We start from the raw sequence: 20821 nt of genomic DNA, 5'->3' as shown, positions 1-20821 counted from the left end.
GAAGGGTGGGGAGCTGGTTATTGCAGCTCCTGCCCTCGAAGCACCAACCAGGGTTCGCCTTTCGTCCTGTGATTGGTGCTGCCTGCACGCACACGCACACACACACATACACACACACATGCGCCCAGTCCAATCGGGGGGGGAACTCGTGGGGTTAATTTTAGGAAGAATGAACCCAACCCTCGCGTCGTTTGATGAGGAAAGCCAGAGCAGAGGCTGCAAACTTTCCCAGTGGGGCAGACCATGGGTCCTTTTATGGGCACTGGGGCAGGGGCTAAATTGGTCACATGGGGGGGACCAGATTCCCTGGCAACCCCCCCCCTCACACCCTGGTGTGCTTTGGGTCCTTGTCGTGCTTTCCAAGCCAACGCCTTAAGCCTCCCGGGTCTCTCTGCTCTCGCCTTTCTTTCCAGGTGTGCCACCGTATTTTGGGCCCCTGGTTCTCCCCACCAGTCCTGGCAAAGGCATCCCAGCTCCTGTGGGGTGCTGCCCCCCTGGCAAGACCCCCACCTGGTTTTGCTATAAGCGTCCCTGGGCTGGCAGGTGGGTGGAGGCTGGGAGGGGAACGAGCGAGAGCTGTCCAAAACAGGAGGGGACCTTATTAGAGATTCGCTGCAGGGCTTCAGGCTGACTCCGCTCTCTGGGATGGCGGGGAGGGGGCCAAGAAGCAAGCCCCCTCCCCAAATGACTGGAACCCACATGCCACCATGTGCACATGGGCAGGAAACCAGCGGCCTGCCTGTTGGCCCCATCACCCGGCTCTCCCATCATTTGGCTGACTACAGTTCCCATCGTCGCTTACCAGCAAAGGGGGGGGCTGGGAGGCATTGTTTGGGACCCCACTGGGGGTGTGCGTGTACAGGTGGTTCTCCTGCTGGGCAGGGGTCGAGGGGGCCTGGTTGCACGGAGGAGGGTGCTTTGGCCACCAGATTTCCCCCCCACACACACACATCCGGCTGCAGCTCTGAGCCATCCCTGTCGGTTGGGAGGCCGACTGGGGATGATGGGAGCTGCCGTGCGACACCATCCGAGTTCCCCGGTTGCCTAGAACTGGCCATTCCCTTTTGCTCCTTTCCCAGACAGCCGGCATCTGGGCTTAGCTTTCTCCCCTCCTTGTCTATGCTCTGATTTAAATGGCAGCCCCTAAATTAGCTCCCCCCCTGCAGCTGGGACGGTGGGCTCTCCCTCCCTCCCTGGCCACCCTGCCCTGCGCCAGAGCAGCTGCGCTGAACTAGGAGGGCAACCTGACGCTCTCCCAAGAAGGATCCGGGAGAGAGCCAAGATCAGAGCCAGAGGGGCCTGGAAACACACACACACACACACACCCGTTCTCTCTCTCTCTCCACAAGCTGACACCCCCAACCGCCCCACGAGGGCCATTTCCCAGCCCCCAAACCCCTTGTGCTCAAATATACAGTACAGCGGAACACAAGCACTTCTGCACAGCGAGCCCCATCGCTTCCCGGTGGGTGCATTTTCTTGCTCCTGGATGTAGGGAAGATCCCCAGATGATTGTTCCTCCTTCTGATGAGGCATCCCCAAAAGGCAGGGGCAAAACCCCTTTGAATGGGAGCTGGGGGGGCAGGGGAGGGAAACGGTCTGTCTCACAGATTAAAAATTGGGTTGTGGCACCTACCTCTTGACCTAGGACAGTGGTCAGCATGGCAGGGAATTGGCCTGCACTGGACCACCTTTGGCTGAAGGACAGCCTGGGCCCACGGACAGCCCCCATGTGTGCATGCGTCCCTCCCTCTGAGAGTGAGCGGCTCAACCAGCCACCCCAGGCATCTCCCTTTTCAAACCCTTCCTTCCTTCCTTAGCTTCTTCATCCCTTCCTCCCATCATTAGCCTGCCTTCCTTCTTCCGACCGACCGACCGACTTATGGACCTATCACAGATTCTCTAAAAGGCCAGCTTCTGCATTCAGCAGACGCTCTCCCTCACGTGGGCCCCACTGAACCCGTTCTGCTCCAGACTAAGAATGTTGATGGGACCATGAGGGACAGAAACCTGACTGTGCTCACCAGTGGGTGGGGGTGGGGGCAGGGCTGCCAGGTCTGGTCTTCTTCTGCCCCCCCCCCAAAGTGAGGGGCTGAGAGGGCAAGGGGGTGGCAGGGCCAAAGGGCGAAAGGAGGAGATGGGCCGAGGTGAGACCAGGGAGGCTGTAACCGAGGGGGGGGGGGCGGGGGCTGGCGAACTGCCATCTCCCTGATAAGCAGACCATGCCAGGAACGCACCGCATTCCACTGCCATGTTTTCCTGAAAGGTGGCGACATGTTTGCCCCTGAGACCTTGGCAGCTAATCTCCAGAGGGGGGGGGGGGTCACGCGACCTTGGCTTGGCCGGCCTTCCGGAGAAAGGTACGTGGCACCATCCTGGTGGGGGACGGGGCCAGCACCTGCTCGGGGCTCTCTAGCGCCAGGCCCACCACCCTGCTGGGGCCAGAAGGCCAAGGGTTGGCAGGGGGCCCCTCGGAGCAGGCAAAGGACACTTCCCAGCCCCCCCCCATCCTTATGAGGCTGAGGGTAAGGTGGGGCGGAGGGGCTGGAGCCACTTGGCCTGAGGGGTCTCCAGGGGCCCGGATTCCAGGGTCGGGCAGGGCCAAAGAGCGAAACTGCGGCCGATTCAGACGAAAGAAACTCTCCGAGCGCCAGAGTGCGATTCATCCACGTGGCTTTAATGCAAACAGGGATGGGGAGGGGAGAGCCTCCCCTGTGCCCCTCCCGCACCCCTTCCATGCCACCCCCTCACCCAGCCTGGCTCTTCCCACCCGCCTCACCCCCTGGTGCCCCCCCGGGAGCCAGAGAACCTGCTGTGCCCATAAGAAGGGCCGGCCTCAGCACAGCGGCCTTTCGCGTCCCATCCCCCCACCCCCAGCCACGAAACAAAGTTTGTCTTACACTTCCTTCCTCCTCCTCCCCCCACCTTGGTCCCCCCCCACACAAAAAGACCCATCTGTTTTCCCCCCACCCTCCTCAACCACCCTCCTCAGCCTTCACACCCCAAGCCCCCCTGAGCCCAGCACCCAGGGACCCCCTCTGGCCGGACCTCTCCTTGCAAGGATTCTGGTCTGTCTCCCCCACCGCCCGCTTCACCTTTCTTCTGCCTTTTCTCACTACTTTCTGGAACATCTGCCTTGCACACCTTTTGCACCAGTGCCAGCCCACACCCTCCACCTGCCTCCCCCTTCCGACAACCTGCCTGCCTTTTCCTCCCTTTGCCCTGTGTCGGGTCTTCCGCACCTCCTTCTTGGTAGCCAGAAAAGATCAGGTGGGGACGATCCAGCCGTTCCCACCCCTCCTTCACCTGCCTACCTGCCGCCTTCCTTTCCCCTCCCTCTCCTACACACACGCGTGCACACACACACACACACACACAGCCACTCTCAAGCCCCAAACCTCCCGGGTTCAGCACCGTCTCTTTCAGCCGCTCAGAGCACAAGCAGGATCGGGTCTGCCCAGCATCCTCTAGGGTGGTGGAGGGCGTCTTCTTGTAGGGAGGGGAAGAGTGTCTCTACAGGCAGTGGAGCATGTGCAGAGTGTAGACCATCCGATCCCGCAGGGGGGGCGCCCACCCTTCCCGCGCCAGGGCATCCAGGGGGAAGGTGGCACTCTGGCACTGGCCGTCCACAAACGTCAGGAGAGTCTCTCCGCCCCAGCGGCTGAGGGCGACTTTGGTGCGGTCGTGGTAGAAGTTGACCTGGAAACGGGCAGAGGGGGGGGAAGGCAAGGGATGGGGGGGTGTCAATGCTAGCCACCCCCTGCACCCCCCACTCCCGGCCTGGAAACGGGACCACCCTTAAGGTTTGATCTGGAGAGGAAGGGAGGGGACTGGGGGGTTTCGGGAGGGGCGGGAGAAGAGCAGACCCCCACCCCTGCCCAGGATATTGAGGCCAAGCTGCAGCCGACCCTTTTACCTGCAGGCTTCCATCGCTAAAGACCATCAGGAGAGCCTCGTCAGATTTGGCGAAGTGCCGGAGAGTCAGTTCCTCCCCAGAGCTCCCGGGGCTGGTCGGCTGGAGGCCCCCCTGCCGGGGAAGGAGAAGGACCTGGAGTCCAAGCTGGGGGGGGGGAAAGACTCTCCCCACCCCCAGAGAGGTGCAGCCAGAGGGTCACCAGAGGGCCAGCTTCGAGGGCCAACTTCAAACCCTCCTCCCCTGCCTTCCTTGGGCACTGCCAGGTGCCCTTGCTCGCTTGCCCCCAGCCCCCAAAAAAGGGCCACCCACGCGGCCACCCACCCGCTCCCTCCTTCTCCACCGAGGCCGCCTCTCACCTCCAGCAGCCGCCGCTGCATGTACTGTGTGAAGAACTCAAGGATGCCCATCTTGATGCTGAGGGACGCCGGCACCTCCCGCTGCGGGAAGGAGGCCACCTGGGGGGCCTCTGCACAGTAAGTGACGCGCCTGGAGATTGGGTTGGGGGGGGATGAGACACCCATGGAATGACCCCAGGGCCGTGTCACACCCGCAGGGCCTTCTCGGTAGTGGGGCTCGGCCGTCCCTCCCAAGGGATGCCGGGCAGCCCATTCCCCAGGCCCACCCAACCACCAGCCTCTTAAGGGAAGTCTACGGATTGGGGGGCCAGGGTTTGGGTGAGCCTCTCCTCCTTCCAGACCCTCTGTGAGGGGTGGGGGAGGAGGTGGGAGGGAGGGCAGGCACTTACTGGTGGTAGGGGCAGAGAACCAGGTGGGTCCCATCAGCCAGAAGCACCCCCGTCGACCCATCGGACAGCAGGTAGCCGAAGCCGTACTTGTTGGAATAATCCACCCACTTGGTCACCATCCGGACCGGGTGGGGCCACCGCTGGTGCTCAGGGTTCCGGTTGGCTGCCGAGGGGAGGTTATTTTGGAGGGGGGAGAAAGAGGGAGGGAGGAAAGGCTCAGCCCGCCCGGAGACCCCCCCCCAAGCCTGCCCGGAGGGGCCCCCAACCCTCCACCGGTCTGGCTCAGCAAAGGAAGACAAGCTCCCCCCCAGTCCCCGGAGGTCAGACCCCACCCTCGCCTCCAAAGAGGGTTTGGGGGTGGAGATCGACCCCCTGCCCGCCCGCCCCCCACCTCCTCACCCAGAGGGATTGTCCGGAGGCACGTCCGCAGAGTGTGGTCCAGGGTCTCCATCAAGCCGCCGGGGCTCCAGTCGGTGTCCCCTGGAAAGGAAGGGGGAGGGCGTGGGTCCCCGGTGGCAGGGCCGGCAGCTTCCACCCCACAGCCCCAGCCCCTCGGTCCAACACCTTCCCCCCAAGAGGCAGGAGAAGGGCCAGGCCAGCTGGATGGAGGGGGTGCCCCCAGTTGGTCAGTCAGCCATTTTCAGTCTCCTGGGTCACCGCGGATGGGCGTGGATCAGCCTGGCTCTGCCTCGCTCCTGGTGGGCCCGGTGGCCCATCCCGGCCACCTTTGGCCCACTGGTCCTCCTCCTTTGCCTTTTACAGAAGTTGCCCTCCATTGCAGCCCCCCCACACACACACACAGACACCCCGTGGCCTCTCTGCTCATGATGCCCCAGCCCAGCCCCTGGACTCCAGGGGGGCAACCCAACGCTCACCCCCTGCTCCAGGTCGGCCGTCCTTCAGGGACCCCCTCATGAGCAGGCGGAGGGGGACGCTGCTCGGATCCTCCTCTTCCTCCTCTTCTGTGGCCTCCTCTTCCTCTCCCTTTCCGGCTTCCTTCAAGGAGGAAGAGGGAGAAAGAAAGAAGGCAGCCGCCCCCCTCCGTGAGCCCTAGAGAGCAGGGCGGGCTGCTGTCATGCCCCCAGGGCACGAGGGAAGATAGGGGAGCAGGTGACTGAGCTCCCCCCCAGGCAGAGGGGAAAGCCCGGGGGAGTCAGGGACCACCTCTTCCCCTGCCACTCCGATTCTCTGGCACGGAAGTGTCAGGGAAGCCGGCCGGATCTCGGCCAAAGGGTTCCTCCAGAAGGCACCCCAACGCCCGGAGCCTCTCCTTACCAAGCTCGGGGTCTCCGTGGGTGGACCCCGAGGCACTGCCGGGGCCCGGACGTCCTCTGCTTCTTGGGGCATAGGGCTCGCTGGCCGGAGAGAGAAGGTGTCAGAGCCTTCAGGCTTGGCCTTTGGGGGCTCATTTCCCCCTCCCCGCCAGGGCTTAAGGAATGATGGAGAAGCAAGGTGTCCTCTGAGCACGTGGAGAAGGCAAAGAGCCACTGGGAGATGCGCCCTTGGGGGGGGTATGTGTGCCTCTGTGAATCCTTCTCTGTCTCAGCTCTCTCTCTCCCCCCCGCTCTCTGCTGCTGCTGCCTTGTCCAGGGAAGGATCATCCTCCTGGCGCTACTCACCTGTCCGCGACTCCCAGCAGGAACCCCCTCCGAAAAGTACCCGGGTGGCTTTCTGGAAGAATTTCCGCAGCCGATTTGGCAGGACGAAGAAGGGGGTTGAGTGGCACGCTCGGGAGGAGAGCCGGGCTGGAGTGAAGCCCTGCAAAGTGGGGGCGAGGGGGGCAAGAAAGCCATTTGGAGAAGTGGGCTCCCCCTTCTTTCCCCCTTCCCTTTGCCTCCCCAACCCCACAAAACCCATGGGCAGAAGAAAGGAGCCCCTACCTGGGTGAAAAAGGGGTGGCGGAGGATCTCCTCCAGGCTGGGCCGGGCGGCCGGGTCGGGGGCCAGCAGCTTCCCAATCAGGTCCCGGGCATTCGGGGAGAGGTGGCTGGGGACAGGGTAGCGCCCCTCCTGGATGCACCGGTACATCTCTGGCTGGTGGGTGATTTCAAAGGGGGAGTAGCCGGTCAGGGCCGTGTACCTGGTGGGGGGGGGGAGGAGGAGGAGGAGGAAGAGGAAGGTGAGGCTCAGTTCCCCTCCCCCCCCCCCAAAAAAACCCCACTACCCCCCTGCCCTGAGGCTGTGCCTTCTTCCTGATCCGGAGGGAGCGTCCGGCTCGTCTTCTCACTCACATGATGCACCCCAGGGCCCAGATGTCCGACTGGAAGGAGTGGCCCTTCTTGGCGATGACCTCGGGGGCCAGGTAGTTGGGGGTCCCACAGACCACTCTGGGGAGAAGGGAGAACCAACGCCGTCACACCAGCCCGCCCCCCTCCAAGGAGAAAGGCTTGGCAAGAGCATCTCTTCCCACTCTGGGAGGGCAAAAGCGGCCTTCCATTGCCCCACTGCGCTCCCCAAAAGGCTCACCCTTGCCTCCGGCCGGCCTGCTCGGCCCAAATGGCCAGACCCAGGTCCCCGATCTTCACCTGCATGTTCTTGGTGACAAAGAAGTTGCCTGGAATGGGGGGGGGGGGTTTGAGGTCAGAGAGAGAGAAAAGCCATGGTTAGGGAAGTGTTGGGGGTGTCTTTAGGGGGGCAGGTGGGTGGCCCGTGGCCCCCTCCCACACCCTAAGCAGCCCTTCGTCCTGCTGGAAACACAGCAGGCCCTCGGGCTGCTGCCACGTTTTCCCCCACCAGAACCCTGGGCCTCCTGTCTTCGTCCAGCTGAGAAGAGGACCCCTGGGGCCACGCCATCACACCAAGCCACAACAACAACAACAACAACAACAACACAGGCTGCATGATCCCAGCCGGCTGGAGGCCGTTGCTCTCAACCCAAGCTGCTGGCTGGAGGCCCCAGAATAGAGGCGTGAGGTCACCCTGCAGGCATTTACTCTGCCCTGAGACAGGCGGCAGGGGTGTATTTTTAACTTCCCCCCCCGAAGGCCGCCTTGGCCCCTGCAGGTCCCAGGACCGAGGCTGAGCCGTGGGGGGGAGCAGTGGGTAGCTCTAGAGGGCCAGCCGGCCAGCCTGTCCTCCTCCCCCCACACACACACCTGCTTGCCTCTGGGGCCGGCCAAAGGCGCAGACAGGAGACAGGTGACCTGGACGGCTGCAGGAGCCCTCCCGGCCGTCAGAGCTGCCCCACATACACACACACCTGGTCCTTTGTTCAGGCAGAGGTTTACAGGGGTGTTCCCTGGCTGCCCAAACCCCCTCGGGAAGAAGGGCTTTCTCCCTCCTTTCTGTTTTCGGCAGCAAGTTCAACCCGGTGCCGGCTGGTGGGTTGCCATGGCCGGACAGCCGACTGCCCGGTGGGAGAGATGCCCCCTCCATTTCCCCTCGTCCCCCTGGGCACTGCCCCCCTCTGGGTCCCCACGTCTGCCAGCCTGCCTCCTCAATCCTGCCCCCCACCCCCTCTTCCCTGGGACCCTCGGCCACTTACTCAGCTTGAGGTCCCGGTGGATGATGCCCTGGCGGTGAAGGTACTGCAAGCCGGCAAGGACCTGCTTCAGGTAGAACCGGACCTCGGGTTCCGTCAGACTCTTCCGGGCTTTCAAGATGTGGGCCAAGGACTGGGATGGGGGGGGGGGAGAGCAAAGCAGAGAGGAAGACGGCAGGGAGGCTTAGCCATTGCCTGGGGGGCCCCCAGAAAGGGCGGTCCCCACCCTGGCATCGCAAAGCCTGGGAGTCCAGAACATAAGAAGACAAAGGAGACCATGGTGGCTGAATGTCTGCCTACATCACGCTTTGGCAGGGGGTACTACACCTGTTGAATGGTCTGCCTTTTCCCCACAGCGGGGGAAAACACCCGAAGTCAGCCCCTTTCCTCCAAGGCCAGAAGAATTCCTGGGGAAGGGAGGAAACCGGGGCCTCCCTGTGTTTGCCTCATTCCTTGAGCAAAAAGAAATAATTTGGCGCAAATCGGGATTCACCCGCTTCTGGGCCAAGCCTGGAGGTCTCGCCGCCCTCCTACCTTCCGGCTGCAATACTCCAGGACCAAGTAGGTGTTCTCCTTGTCAGCAAAATGCCGGTGAAAGCCCACGATGTGGCGGTGTTTGAGCTGGCGGTGCATTTCGGCCTCGTGCTCCACCTGCGTGTGAAGGAGAGCGGAGCATGGGGGAGAGGAAACAGAAGAGCGAGGTCTCCCACAGGTGCCCCCTGGCACTCTTGGGGGGGGCGAGAAGCAAGAGGAGAGGCCAAGGGGTGCCTGGGGGGGGGGTTTCCAGAGCCAACGAGAGCCCCACAAAAGCTGTGGGGTGGGAAGAGGAAGGACCATCCTCTGCTCCTCGGAGAAGCTCCCATCGCTACAGGCCTGCAGTGAAAGGACCAAAGATGGGAGGGGGGTGTTGGGGGTGTTGGAGTCTCCAGGGAGGAGGGAACCCCTCCCCTTTTGCAGGACACCCTCTGGCCCCACAGCCTGCCCACCCACCCCCCTCAGCCCCGCTCCGATCTGGCTCACTTGTCCTCGGCGGTCTGGCCTGGAGCCCCAGGACTGCGGGATGACCTTCACAGCATAGACTTTGTTGGTGGAGGTGTCGGTGAGCTTGTAGCACCTTCCGAAGGCACCCTGCAAGGAGGCAACCAAAAAAAAAGGGGACGGGGGGGCTTCTGGGGTGAGGGAGGCCAGGGCCCCCCCTCCCCCTCTCATGGCCTGCTTCAACAACCCCTTTCTCCCCAGGGCTGAGAGAGCGAGGGGTGCCCAGGAGGCAAGAGACCCGGGTGCCCAGTTTTCCGGGGCAGGAAAAAAGGGGTGCCGGACTCCTGGGTCCTTTGGAAGACAGAGGGGCAGAGAGGAGGCATTGGGGGAGGCCCAAGGCTGCCCCCTCCCACTTTCATCGGGGAGAACCAGCCCCAGCGATGGCTTCGGTCGATGGATGAAAGAGTACAGGAGGTGCCAGAGCTCTTTGTTCAGGCTGATGAAGAATGCTGTGGGGTTCAAAAGCTGGCTTCTCTCCTCCTCCTCCTGAGCCCTCTACCTCTGACTGAAACCTCCTCAGGGACAGAGACCTCTCCTGGTGGGCTCTGCACCTTCCGGCCATGGGTTCAGAGGCCCAAACCTGCTGGCAATCTCCTAACGGTGTCTGGTACCATGCAGGAAAACCGGATCCTCCATGGGCCCTGGCCTTGGGGCAGGGGGACAAGGGAGGGGTGGCAGCTGCAGTACCTTTGGGGTTTTTTTTAAGACGACACACACACCCTGCATGAGGCCGCCCCATGCACCCACCCCTACAAAAAGCCAGCAAAAAAGGGCAGGGGGGAGGGATGGGGGCTTGGGTTTCTGCCCCGAGCCCCTTCGGGGGGAGGGAAGGGGTAACCTTGAGCCACGTCTTCACCTGGTGACAGTTTCCCCCACTCCCACCCCATGGAAGGAGTCACCCCCCCAGGTCTCCCTCCTCAGACCTCCCCCCCCACATACACACATGCAGGCTTGGGTCCCTCTGGCCCCGACCCTCCATGAAGAAAATTTCTGTTCCAGCCATCATCCTCTCTGCTCCTCCCCCCTACCCCAGGCATCCTTGGGAGCGCCAGGATGCCTCTCGGAAGGGACCCCGCAACAAGGAAGGAGCCGAAGGGGAACCAAGAGTGGGGGGCGGGCAGGGAAGCGGTAGAAGCTGGGGAGGGGGGCTTGAGCCACAAAGCAGTTGCACCCACGGTACACGCGCAGCTTGGTGCACACACACACACACACGCACATGGAGGGGGAAGGCTGGCGAGGGCTCACCTTGCCCAGCAGCTGTTCCCACTTGTAGAGGGTCCCCGTGGCCGGGTCTTCGAGGAAGAATCTCCTCAGCGCCTCCCCGTCCCCTCTCCTGCTCCAGGCCGGCTTCCCCCTCCCCATGGCACCCCCCCACTCGCCTCTTCCCCCTTTGCAGACCCACTAAGACCAGGGGGTGGGGTGGGGTGGAGATCTTGGGGACCCTCCAGGACACCCCTCTCCTCCCCGTCCCGTTCAGCAGCCACGGAGGCAGAGACGGCTGCAGCTGCACGGAGGGCTGGCGAGTGTCTGGCCAAGGGGGCGCCCTGGCGGGGCCTTTTTATAGGGCAGAGGGAGGGGAAAGAGAGAGAGAGAGCAATCCCCCCACAGGGCTTCCCCTCCCCCCCCCGCCCCCGAGCGGGTGTCAAGAGCGGCCAGTGCATAAATTAAACAAAATAAACCCACCAGGAGGAAGAAGAGGCTTCGGCACACAGGAGACAGCTGGGCTCTTCCCGTCCAGGAAAGCGCCCGAGAGGCACCTGATTCAAGAACCCTTATGGAGGTGCCCTTGGCCGGGCTGGCTGCCTTCGGATGCCCAGCAAAGGGACCGAGCAGAGCCGGGGGTGTTCTAGTTGGAGGCCCAAAGGTGGGAGCGGCGGGACTACAGGGTCCACACAGCCTCACCACCTGCTGCCACCCGGGGGGGGGGGGGAGGCTAGGGTTGGAGGGAAGCTAATCTACAGATGAGCAATACACCAGCCTGGATAAAAATGCAAAATGTTTATTGGAGGGTCGTACAAAAGTTTCCAGTCCCAAAAAATGGATATATTACAAATCATTGAAAAAAGACATTTGGCATGCATTTCCACAGTAATAAAGCAAAGGCAGCTTCGAAACAGGGAAGTCGGGACCAGGGAGATGCCCCACCACGGCCCCCTTTCGGGTGGGCCAGGGGAGCCTGGACAAGACCCGTCACTCTTTCTTGTTGGACTGGCAGCTTGTGTCTTGTTTGGAAAAAAAAATGACATGTGCCCAAAAGGAACAAAGATACAACCACCTGCTACAAAAATAGAGTTGTAGTAAGGAGAGGGGCTTGTAGGAAAGCAAACCTCCTTGAGCTGCTTGCCAACTTTTTGAGGGCCTGCCAACTTTGGACAGCCTTCCACAAGGGGGGTGACCGGGGCCCCTTCGCCCAACTGCCCACTGGCTGGACTTCCCTGTTTCAAGGCTGCACCAACATCTGATAAATCATCGTTAAGCAAATGGGCTTAAAAGATTATAAAACCACAAGGTCGTTTCTTTAAAGTATAAAGCTAGATGTGTTTCCAAAGTATTATGTAGTAGTTCTGGGTCTCGGGGGCTGAGCCCAACCAGATCTCCCAGTTAAAACCCAGCGGGTCCCAGTGTCTGCTGCTTGATGGGCCACGGGCCTCTGGAGGTGGGGGGGAAGGGAAAGGAGGGAAAACCAAGAACTACTCCCCCCCCCAAAAAAAAACAACCTCCTCCCCCAGGAGCAGGAGGACACCTGCCACTCCTTTCCTTGGTCAGGATCCATGTGTGACGAAGCCAAAGGAAAGCAGAGGGTCCTGCTTGAGAGAGAGAGAGAGAGAAATAAAGAGAGAAAGACAGAGAGGGAGGGAGAGCACGTGTGCATAGCTACGGGCCTTCCCAGTGTTCTTTCTCTCCAAAGACAACCTTCAGCCACTTGTTTTAAAAATAAAAGACTTGGGGGGGGGGAGGAGAGAAAGCAGTCACATTTTCAGAGAAGGAAGAGGCCCAGACGGGCAAAAGTTCAGCCCCTGTCCTGGCCAGGTGCACACAAAGATCCAGCGCCCAGGAGGAGAAATGGGAGGACAGTCCTCACCCCACCCCTTGTCCCGTGGCCCCTTCCCTTCCCTTGGGAGGGGCTGGCTCAGATTTTGCAGAAGTCCTCTCCGCCCCCCCCCGGAGTGAATAAGGTGGGAGCAGGGCAGGGGGTGTTATGGGGAGAACAGCTCAGTCCAGACCTCCCCCGCTGCCAGCTGGACCCAGTAGCACGTGTGCACATTCACAGCTTGGTCACCTTCACAGGAAGAAGACTGGCCTGTCTGGAAAAATCACAGCTTCAGCTCAGAAGCAGCCACGGGACCAAACCTCCCCCCACCCTTGCCCGTGGCCCCCCCAGAGCGGCTTTTGTATCAGGCCCGAGAAATGCAAGCGGGGCCTTCCTTGCCCTACATCGGCCTCATGGGTCTCCATGGGCCAGCCAGAAACACAGTGGGCAGACCAGTGTGGGGGAGAGCTACTCTGCCTGATCAAGGAATCTGCCTCCCCCGTCCGGGTTTTATGGGGCTTCTCTCCCCCCAGGCGGGTGCCCTCCAAAGACGGAAGCTTCTACAACACCTAAAACACTTCCAAGTTCATTCAACCAGGGCAGTGAAACACAGCGGGAGGGGGGGCGCCTTCCTTCAAGCTGCCATGGGCCAAACGGCGGAGGGAGAAAACGCTCTGCGCCAGCCGCCGGCCCCCCAGGGCTCCGCTGGGGCAGTGGAGTTCTTCGGCCGAGGCCCACATCCTCGGGCACATGCAAGCCACCAGCCGGCTCCCGGGAAGGCAAACTGGCAGAGAGGCTTCACCGAGGGACCTCTTCGCCCAGCTTAAGACGTCGTGTGTGGGAGGGGGTGCCGGGGAGAAAGCTTAAGACCACAAACGCCTTCCACAGGGGTGACGGGGGCTGGAATTCAGCCGGGAGCTGGACCTCACGGTCATAAGGAGGGCTTCAGCCAGGCGCAAGGGGGGGGGGGTTATGGCCCCTGTAATACACTTTGGCAATCAAGTCCAGAACAAGGAATGGCCAATGAGATTCTGAATCACAGACAAGTGGGATCCCAAACATCTTTCTGGACGCTTCCAGCAGGTCACCTGCTTGGGGGAGCCAAGGCTTCCTTGGCTTCCAAATGCTCATGCAGAGGACGGCGCTGGGAACTGCAAGGCGGCTGAGGCTCCCCCACCTGCTGCAAAAAACCCCAAAGAGAGAAGGAGACCTTTCCAGAAATCCACTGGCTTCCAATAGATCTCAAGTGGGGTTTTTCAGCCATCTCTGCTTTTTAGGGATCCAGAGTCCAAGAAGCCCCCAAAGGGCATCAGTACTCCATCTCTGCCAGGCCAAGAGCAGACACGCTCCTCCCCGAGGGATCGGCAGGAGGGGCGCCAGGGCAGGGGCAGAGCCAGGCGCAAAAGCCCCTCCAAGGAAGGCCGGCTGCTCAGGTCAGGCTGATTCAGTTCCCCTTTAAGACCCTGTGCCAAGGAATCAACAGCACTAAAACTTTTAAAAACAAAATGTTAAAAAAGCAATTTTAAAAAGCCCACAGGTGTGAAAAAATAAGTTTTCCGTGCCAACCGGCAACACAAAACAGGATCAGCCGGAGAAAAAAAGCAGAAGGAGGACTATTTGCCCTGGGAGGCTCCTTCTTCCTTCCTTCCTTCCTTCCTTCCTTCTCACATGACCGCACATCCTCGGGAGGTGGTCCTGGGATCCCCCTAAGGGAAGAAAGAGGAGGGAGGGGCTGTCAGGAAGGGAGCCAGGGGCTTTCATGCAAAGTAAGTTCTGCAAATGTGTCTTGGCAGTAGTACTGCTGCTTGCTCGCCACCCACCTACCCACTGCTTTGAGGGAAGAATCCTGCCCAGAAAAAAGCCCCCTCGCCGCCGCCTCCTCCTCCTCCTCCTCCTGGCCAGCACTGAGCATACACACGCCCCCTTTGAGCCCTCTTCCTTCGTCTCACCTGCTGGTGAAAGAGATCTTCCTCCCCAAGCTCAGCCTCCTCTTCCTCCTCGTTCTCCTGCAGCACACTAGAAGAGGCTGCAGCGGTGGTGGCCACCTGGGTTAGGGTCCGCACAGCCACTTCCTAGAAGGAAGGGAAAGAGGGAGGAAGGGGGAGGACGCTTGTGAGCAAGGCTCCCCTCCCTCAAGGCAACCGGCTGGCAGCCTTTGCAAGGGGCAGCCCCCTTCCACGCCTCCCTGAGGGTGACTAGCCAGGACTGCCAGGCTCCTCCGGGGACGGGGGGGGGGAGGAATGAGGGGAGGTGAAGGGAAAAGGCGCCTTTGGCATCCGAGACTGGCCACGGGAAGCTCCTTGGAACGGCACTGGCAGGGAGAGTCTCCCAGTGGCCAGGAGGGGAGGAGCCGGTCCCTCCCTGACCAATCCCCAAAAACACTGACACCACCACCCCCCTGGCCCCTTGGCTCCTGCCCGTTCCCTCCCACATTCAGCATGGCGAGCGCCCCCCCCCCGCAGACTGACAAGCCCCAATGGAAAATGCACCCTCGAAGGGTGTCACGTTGGGCAGAAACTCCACCCCGAAAAGGACGCACCTCGCCCTCTGAGTTCACCAGGTACGTGCGGATGTGGGCTCCGGTGCCCCAGCTGCTCTGGTTCTTCCACACCAGGACCGAGGGCGGACTGTGCGCCACGCCAGCGTCGGCAGCCCAGATCTAACAAGCCATGTGGCCAAGAAAGAGGAGGAAGAGGAGGGCAGGCGGTCAGGTCGTTGGAGTGGCCAAGGCCACAGGATCCTGCCTTGGACCCAGATCCTGGAACCCTCTCCCCCATCCACAGCCCAGCCCTGGGCAGACACATAACCCCCATCCTGCCACCCTCCGGATCAGCCTGGCGTCATCCCACCCAACGTGCCCAAGTGGAAGGAGGACCAAGCAGCACAATGGGGAGGCCCGACGGATCTGGGTTCAAGATGGTACAGCAGCCAGAGCGCTGTGGATGCAGAAGCAAGGAGCTGGCAGGCCATCACCTCCCCACCGCTGCTCCCCCCCCCCAGGGGCCCTCCAGAATGAATGGAGGCAGACATCCCCCCACCCTGGAGAAAGCCCTCCCCAAAAAGCAAGAAGCCAAACTCACAGTGACCGTCTGGTTGGCCCGCAGAACATATTTCGGGGTAAATTTGTAGGCAATCTCCTCCCCGTCCCCGATCTTCCTCTTTAGCCTCCAGTTCCCAAGGGACTGATCCTGCCCAGAGAGGAGAAGACAACGCAGAGGGAGGCTTGTCAAGAGCACTGCAGGGGGACCAGGATCCTTCCTCTCTGTCTGGCCCTGGGGACTGAATGCTTACCTTCTCTCTCTCTTCTTCCCCCCTCATGCACACACACACACACACACACACTCCCGTCCCCCTACCTTGTCGGAGCAGTTCTTCAGCTGCACGTACTTCCCCTCCAGGTCAATCTCCTCGATGCTGATGCTGCCTTTGGCCGAGGCCTGCTGCGTCACCTGGAAGCGGGTGCTGGTGCCGGTGCCAGTGCTGCTGGTGGCACTGCTACTCCCAGTCCCGATCCCACTGGAGAAGCTGCCTGAGAGCTCCTCGGCTTCCACCCGCTTCCGCTTCCCCCGGGACGAGCGCGCAGCCGAAGCGCTGCTGGAGGAGGTGGCCCGCGAGACCGTGATGCGTGACGGGGGGCTCGGGGAAAGCTTCAGCCTGCAGGAGGGGGGGGGAAGCAAGGAAGTGAAGATGGGCCACCCCGCCCAGGGCCGGGAGAGCCGTGGCCACTCCAGGAGGGCCAGGAGTGGGTATGTCCCAGGCCCACCCGTGATCAAAGCCTGCTTCGTCTGGCCACCCCCAGGGCGCACTGACCTCTCCTCCTCCCCTTCCAGCAGCTTCCGGTAGGCACCGATCTCCATGTCGAGGGCCAGCTTGACGTCCAGCAGCTCCTGGTACTCCATCAACTGCTGCTGCATCTGGTCCCGCATCTCGGTCATCTCCCGCTCTTTGGCATCCAGCATCTTTCGGAACTTCTCACGCTCGCCGGCCATCAGCTCCTCCAGCTCCCGGATCCGCTCCTCAGCTGCGCTTGCCTAGAGAGAGAAAGCGCTAAGCGGGGACTGAGAAAGGCGTTGAGACAGCCAAAGGGCCCTTGGGACCGAAGGTGCAGGGCTCCTCCGGGGGCACCTGTCCCAATGAAAGACGGGCTGGAGGAAAGACCGTGGAGGCCCTTCCTACTGGGAGACTCCCACCACCGCTGCTCAAACTGGAGCCCCAGGTAGGGGGTTCTTGGACTCACCTGCCTCTGCAGGCCCGAGAGCTGGTAGGAGAGGGACTCAATCCGCACGCGGGCCTCCTTCAGCTCCTCCCGCGCAGCGCTGGCCGCTTTGTCATTCTGATCGGAACAGAGCTTGGCATTCTCCAGCTAGGAAAGAGAACCAAAGGGGGCTGGTCATGCTTGGGCCAGGCTCCGAAGGAGAAGAAGCCCGGCCCTTGGAAGAGGCGGCCTCTCCCTGCACACCGGTCCTAGCTCAACAACAGCCAGAGCTGCAAAGCCATCGATATGGGGAGTGGTTTTCTCAATCGCCCCCCTCTCCCCCTCCTGGCTCACCTTGGCCTGGTAGCTGTCCTCCAGCTCCTGCCGGTAAAGCTGGATCTGCCCCTCATACTGGCTCCGGAGGTCCTCCAGGGCTTGGGCGATCTTAGACTCGTACTCCTGCTGGCGGCTGCTGTCCACCTCCACCAGCTGGCGCTCCTGCCACTTCCGGGTCTCCCGCACTTCCTGAGGGGGCCAAGCCACACACACACACACACACACACACACACACACACACACAGAGGGAATCTCACAACTTAAGTGACGGAGAACCCCCGAGCCTCCACTCCCCCAACAGAGACCCTCCTCTCCAGCAAACGCAGAGCTCAAAGCCCACAGCAAAGACAAGCACGAACGCACCCCTCCCTCCGTCCACCCCGAGGGCCACAGACCCCTCTTGTTCAGCCTTTCCTCCCTACTTGCCCACAGAAACTTCAGGCTCACTGCCCCACCCACCACACCCATACCCCCTGTTGCAGGCTGAGTAAGCCCCCTCCTTCAGCCCACCTCCTCAAAGATGGTCTTGCGGAAGTCCAGCTCCTCCTGCAGGCTCTGGCAGCGATTCTCAAGGTCCACACGCAGGAGGGTCTCCTTCTCCAACTGCTTCTTGGCCACCGCGTGGGCCTCTTCTGACTAGGGGGGGAGGGTCAAGGGTCAGAGGGAGGGCAGAGGGAAGGCAGCAGTGGGAGTGGGGAGCAGCCACCCCAAAGGCTCTTCCCCTGGAGCCAGCCCCCCCCGCCACTCCCTAAGAGAGAAGCACCAGCAGCTCAACCTCTGTCCAGCTTGGTGAACAGCTCAGCAGAGGGAGGGTGGCTGCTCACGGAAGGGACTGGATCCCTCTCCCAGGAGATCCTGCAATCTTCAAACTGATCCAGAGACTCTCCTCAGGGTAGGCACACGTCCATTTGCCTTGTGGCCCGATTCAACCCTGTTCTGCACTTTTAAGGAAGTGTCCCCACCATCCAGGGAGGAAAGGTAGCTGGGTAAGGTGGCTTTAAGTCCTTGTCCCAGCCACAGCCGCAACGCCAGACATGGGAGGGGAGGAGGAGGGGACACTTTCCCTCTTGCCACAGAAACCAAGAACGAGGCCTCAACTATCTTGCACACACCACCACCACCACCCTGTCAGAGGAGAGAAAGCCTGCCTCACACAGCCCAGGCCTGCGGCTGGCTGCTCTGCTCCCTTCTCAGCCTCTCTGCTTGCTTGATCCACCCCTTGCCCCCCCCCCCCGAGAGCGTGGCTCTCCCAGCCACCAACCTTGGCCAGTTCCGCTCGCAGGTCGGCCACCTCGGCCTCCAGGTTGCGCTTCTCAGTCAAGGTGGTGGTGAGTTCAGCTTCGCTCCGGTGGAAGAGAACCTCCAGCTCCTTGATGCGGCCCTGCGAGGTGGACCACTCCCCATCCTTCTTCTGGTAGCTGGAGGGGCGAGAAGAGAGGTCGCTGTGGGCAGTTCAGCCCTTCGGAGTGGAGGCGATTCTGCTCCCCCCCTCCCCAGGCCTCCATAGCCAGCGTGGCCCGGGTGCAATTCCCTGGGCAATTTCCCCTGACTTTTCCTCCCCAAAGGCTCCCCAGCTGGCCTCTCCCTAAATAAAACCAACCTCCCGTCTCAGGCACCAGAACCGAGCTGGGCCTCAGCACCACTCTGTGCCAGGCAAAGAGCAAAAGATCTGGCGGACGGCTTCCCTCCTCCCAAGACGGCCATGGAATGCTAAAAATGTGCAGAGCTGGGCTACCCAGCCAGCTCCCTGGATCAGAGCCCCACCATCACCACCACCACCCACCACCCTCTGCAGACCACACGAGGGGGCAGGTGCTTCTCGCCCCCATGGGTCCTTCCTGCTCTGCCTTCCTGGCCCACTTTCACTGAGGGGACCCCAACCCAACAAACGCAGTCCCTCGGACCCCCCTCGATCGTCCGGGAAGGCGCCCTTCCTCCTACCTCTTGCTCAGCTCATCCAGCTCGGCCCGCAGCTTCCCGATTTCAATCTGAAGCTTTGCCCGCTCCCGGGCGGTCTCGTCCAGGACCCGCCGGGCATCTGCCAGCTCAGACTCGTACAGGGCCTTGATGCCCGTCACCTGCAGGGAAAAGCAAAGGGAGCGCTGAAGCCCCCAAGCCAGGGCCGGGCCGCTTCAGGCTCTGCCTACACCCCCCCCCCCCCCCACACACACACACACAAAAGCACCGATCGCCTTGATGGCCACAGCAACTCCGCCACTAAAGGTGTTAGAAGACAACAGCAGTGACCCTGAAGGCGTTCAAAGAGGCTCAAAAAGGGCCAGCAAAGATCACAGCCGGGGTTGCCAAAGTTCCAAAGGGCAGGGCCAGGGTTCACAGCCCTACCCTTGGCTGGCGAGGGCCAAATGGGCACAGAGGTCCTTCCACCACAAACCTGAAGGATGTGAGACAGGTGGGGGGCTGTCTCGTGTCCCCAGGCCCTCCTCGACCTGCCACGTAAAAAAGAGGCAGCCTCGCCCACCGAGGGCCGGGACATGGAGGAGCCCCTTCTGAGTGGGACCCCAGCCCAGTCCTCCCGACTGGCACACCCCAAAATAAGGGAGGTGATGGACCTACCCTTTAAAGAAAGCAACATTCACATCTGAACCGCACACTGGGCTAGCGTGAAATGGGACAGTCATTCAAAGCAGGCAAGACAGTGGCGGGGGTGTGTGTGTGTCCTGCTTAAGGCTGTGCCAGGCAGCTGCCGAATGCGCGTGGCTGGCACCAGAGCAGTCAGACCCTGGAGCCCATGCTCCTGGAGCCTGCCTGCTCTCTGTCTGCTAGTGTCTGTGTGTAGTTTTGGCTTTTGGGGGGGGGATTGGCCTCGTTGGGCACCTGCTGGGCCTTTCCCACCGCCCGTCTCACACTCTCTGCTCCCGGGAGCCCCAAAGGGAGAAGGACCGGCAGGCCTTTGCCCAGAGAGCGGCTGGTGCCCTCCTGTCCCTGAGGCCAATGGGGCCAAAGCCAGCACCTCCATCCCACCCACCCTCCGAATGGTGGCTGAGATCCAGCAGAGGGAGGATCTCAGGAAAGAAAGAATGAGAGGAAGAAAGAAAAAGAAAGGAAAGCAAGCAAGAAAAAAAGCAAAACAAAGAGAAATGAAAGAAAAAAATGGCAAGGCAGGAAAAGAAGGGCACACACGTGGGGGCACCGAATGCCAACTCCCCACACCCACCCGGACTCAGAGGGCCATGGCAGATTTCCACCCACCTACCCCCCCCCGCCGCAATCTCCGGGGACGGAGAGGCCCGGCTTGGGCTTCTTCTGCTTGGGGACCTCGACCCCCGTCAGTGGGGCTGGGGGGGGAGGAGGGAGTGGAGGGACTGGCAGGACTGGGGGGGTTGCCCAGCAACTCCCCTCCCCTCTTTCCAAAAGAGCTCCCGGTCCCTCCCTCCCGGCTAGGAAGAGGAGGGAGGGGGGCCCGAAGCCACAAAGACGTCCCCCCCAATCTCCAAGGGCCAACGGGCGGGGGGGCTGATGGGAGAGGTAGTCCCTCCGCAGGGAGATCCCCTTCTGCAGGGGGAGGGGTTGGAGGGGGCGCCTTCCCCCCCAGTCCCACCTCCCGGGTGACGACCTCCTCCTTCTCGGAGACACGGAGCAGCAGCCGGTCGTTCTCCAGCTCCAGCGCCCGGACCCGCTCGATGTAGACGGCCAGCCGGTCGTTCAGCTGCCGCAGCTCCTCCTTCTCCTGCAGCCGCGAAATCCTCGCCGGAGACAGCGGCGTCCCCGGGGAGGACGAAGGCCCCGGGCGAGGGGTGCCCGGAGGAAGGCCCGAGGAGGAGGAGGCCATGGCAGCGCCGGCGGAGGTTTTAGAAACGGCGGCTGTTCCTCCTCATTCAATCCGGGCGGGCGCGCGGGAAGCGGCGGCGGCCAGGCGACAAAATGGCGGCCGAGCGCGCCAACGGACACCCCGTGCGCGGGGCACCACGGGAAACCGAGTTTTTTATTTCTCTCTTTCCCCCCCTTTCCTAGCCCCCCCCCGCCTCCAAAGGGCGCCAATCGGCGGTGGGAGAGGAGGGCGGAACGCCGCTCGGGGCATCCTGGGGGCTGGAGTCCTCCTCGCGGCCGCCAGCCGCCATT

The 20821-nt window shown here is 61.9% G+C and overlaps 2 protein-coding genes across 4 annotated transcripts; both read right to left on the bottom strand.

Annotated features, from left to right (window-relative positions):
• Window positions 1-3006: 3006 nt before the first annotated feature.
• On the bottom strand, window positions 3007-10712 carry LOC110079224 (inactive serine/threonine-protein kinase PLK5). 3 transcript variants are annotated; one of them, XM_072978218.2, is made up of 15 exons: window positions 10425-10711; window positions 9162-9269; window positions 8676-8792; window positions 8145-8274; window positions 7127-7214; window positions 6892-6987; window positions 6542-6740; window positions 6281-6419; window positions 5937-6016; window positions 5537-5657; window positions 5061-5141; window positions 4662-4824; window positions 4273-4402; window positions 3917-4027; window positions 3007-3699 (listed from the first exon to the last, which is right to left on the bottom strand). In XM_072978218.2, exons 1-15 carry the CDS (start codon window positions 10539-10541, stop codon window positions 3514-3516), a joined length of 1866 nt encoding a protein of 621 aa, XP_072834319.2. In that variant the 5' UTR covers window positions 10542-10711; the 3' UTR covers window positions 3007-3513. The 3 variants fall into 3 exon arrangements, 2 of the variants coding, with proteins under 2 accessions (XP_072834319.2, XP_078235021.1); XR_012080633.2 differs by having other exon boundaries at window positions 3563-3699; window positions 4273-4371; window positions 10425-10712; XM_078378895.1 differs by lacking the exon at window positions 3007-3699 and having other exon boundaries at window positions 3919-4027; window positions 4273-4382.
• A 450-nt stretch (window positions 10713-11162) lies between these two features.
• Window positions 11163-20670, bottom strand: LMNB2 (lamin B2). Its single transcript, XM_020794188.3, has 12 exons — window positions 20301-20670; window positions 18683-18819; window positions 18003-18159; window positions 17252-17377; window positions 16760-16930; window positions 16448-16573; window positions 16021-16241; window positions 15567-15864; window positions 15291-15398; window positions 14750-14869; window positions 14160-14282; window positions 11163-13916 (listed from the first exon to the last, which is right to left on the bottom strand). Exons 1-12 carry the CDS (start codon window positions 20529-20531, stop codon window positions 13875-13877), a joined length of 1860 nt encoding a protein of 619 aa, XP_020649847.3. The 5' UTR covers window positions 20532-20670; the 3' UTR covers window positions 11163-13874.
• Window positions 20671-20821: the final 151 nt, after the last annotated feature.

The sequence above is a fragment of the Pogona vitticeps genome, chromosome 7 (assembly GCF_051106095.1).
Source record: "Pogona vitticeps strain Pit_001003342236 chromosome 7, PviZW2.1, whole genome shotgun sequence".
In the NCBI taxonomy this organism is placed as follows: domain Eukaryota; kingdom Metazoa; phylum Chordata; class Lepidosauria; order Squamata; family Agamidae; genus Pogona; species Pogona vitticeps.
This window is presented reverse-complemented; position numbering and strand designations above follow the sequence as displayed.

Bases quoted from the DNA above. Each gene is read 5' to 3' on its own strand.
- LOC110079224 (XM_072978218.2), bottom strand. From the start codon at position 10,541: ATGGGGAGGGGGAAGCCGGCCTGGAGCAGGAGAGGGGACGGGGAGGCG. The intron at 8,275-8,675 runs GTAGGAGGGCGG...CCCCCATCCCAG, and splicing joins TGGAGTATTGCAGCCGGAAG to TCCTTGGCCCACATCTTGAA. The intron at 4,028-4,272 runs GTGAGAGGCGGC...CTTCCCCGGCAG, and splicing joins TGCAGCGGCGGCTGCTGGAG to GGGGGCCTCCAGCCGACCAG.
- LMNB2 (XM_020794188.3), bottom strand. From the start codon at position 20,531: ATGGCCTCCTCCTCCTCGGGCCTTCCTCCGGGCACCCCTCGCCCGGGG. The intron at 18,160-18,682 runs GTAGGAGGAAGG...TCGCCCCTCCAG, and splicing joins CTGGATGAGCTGAGCAAGAG to CTACCAGAAGAAGGATGGGG. The intron at 14,283-14,749 runs GTGCGTCCTTTT...CCTTCCTTCTAG, and splicing joins TGGTGAACTCAGAGGGCGAG to GAAGTGGCTGTGCGGACCCT.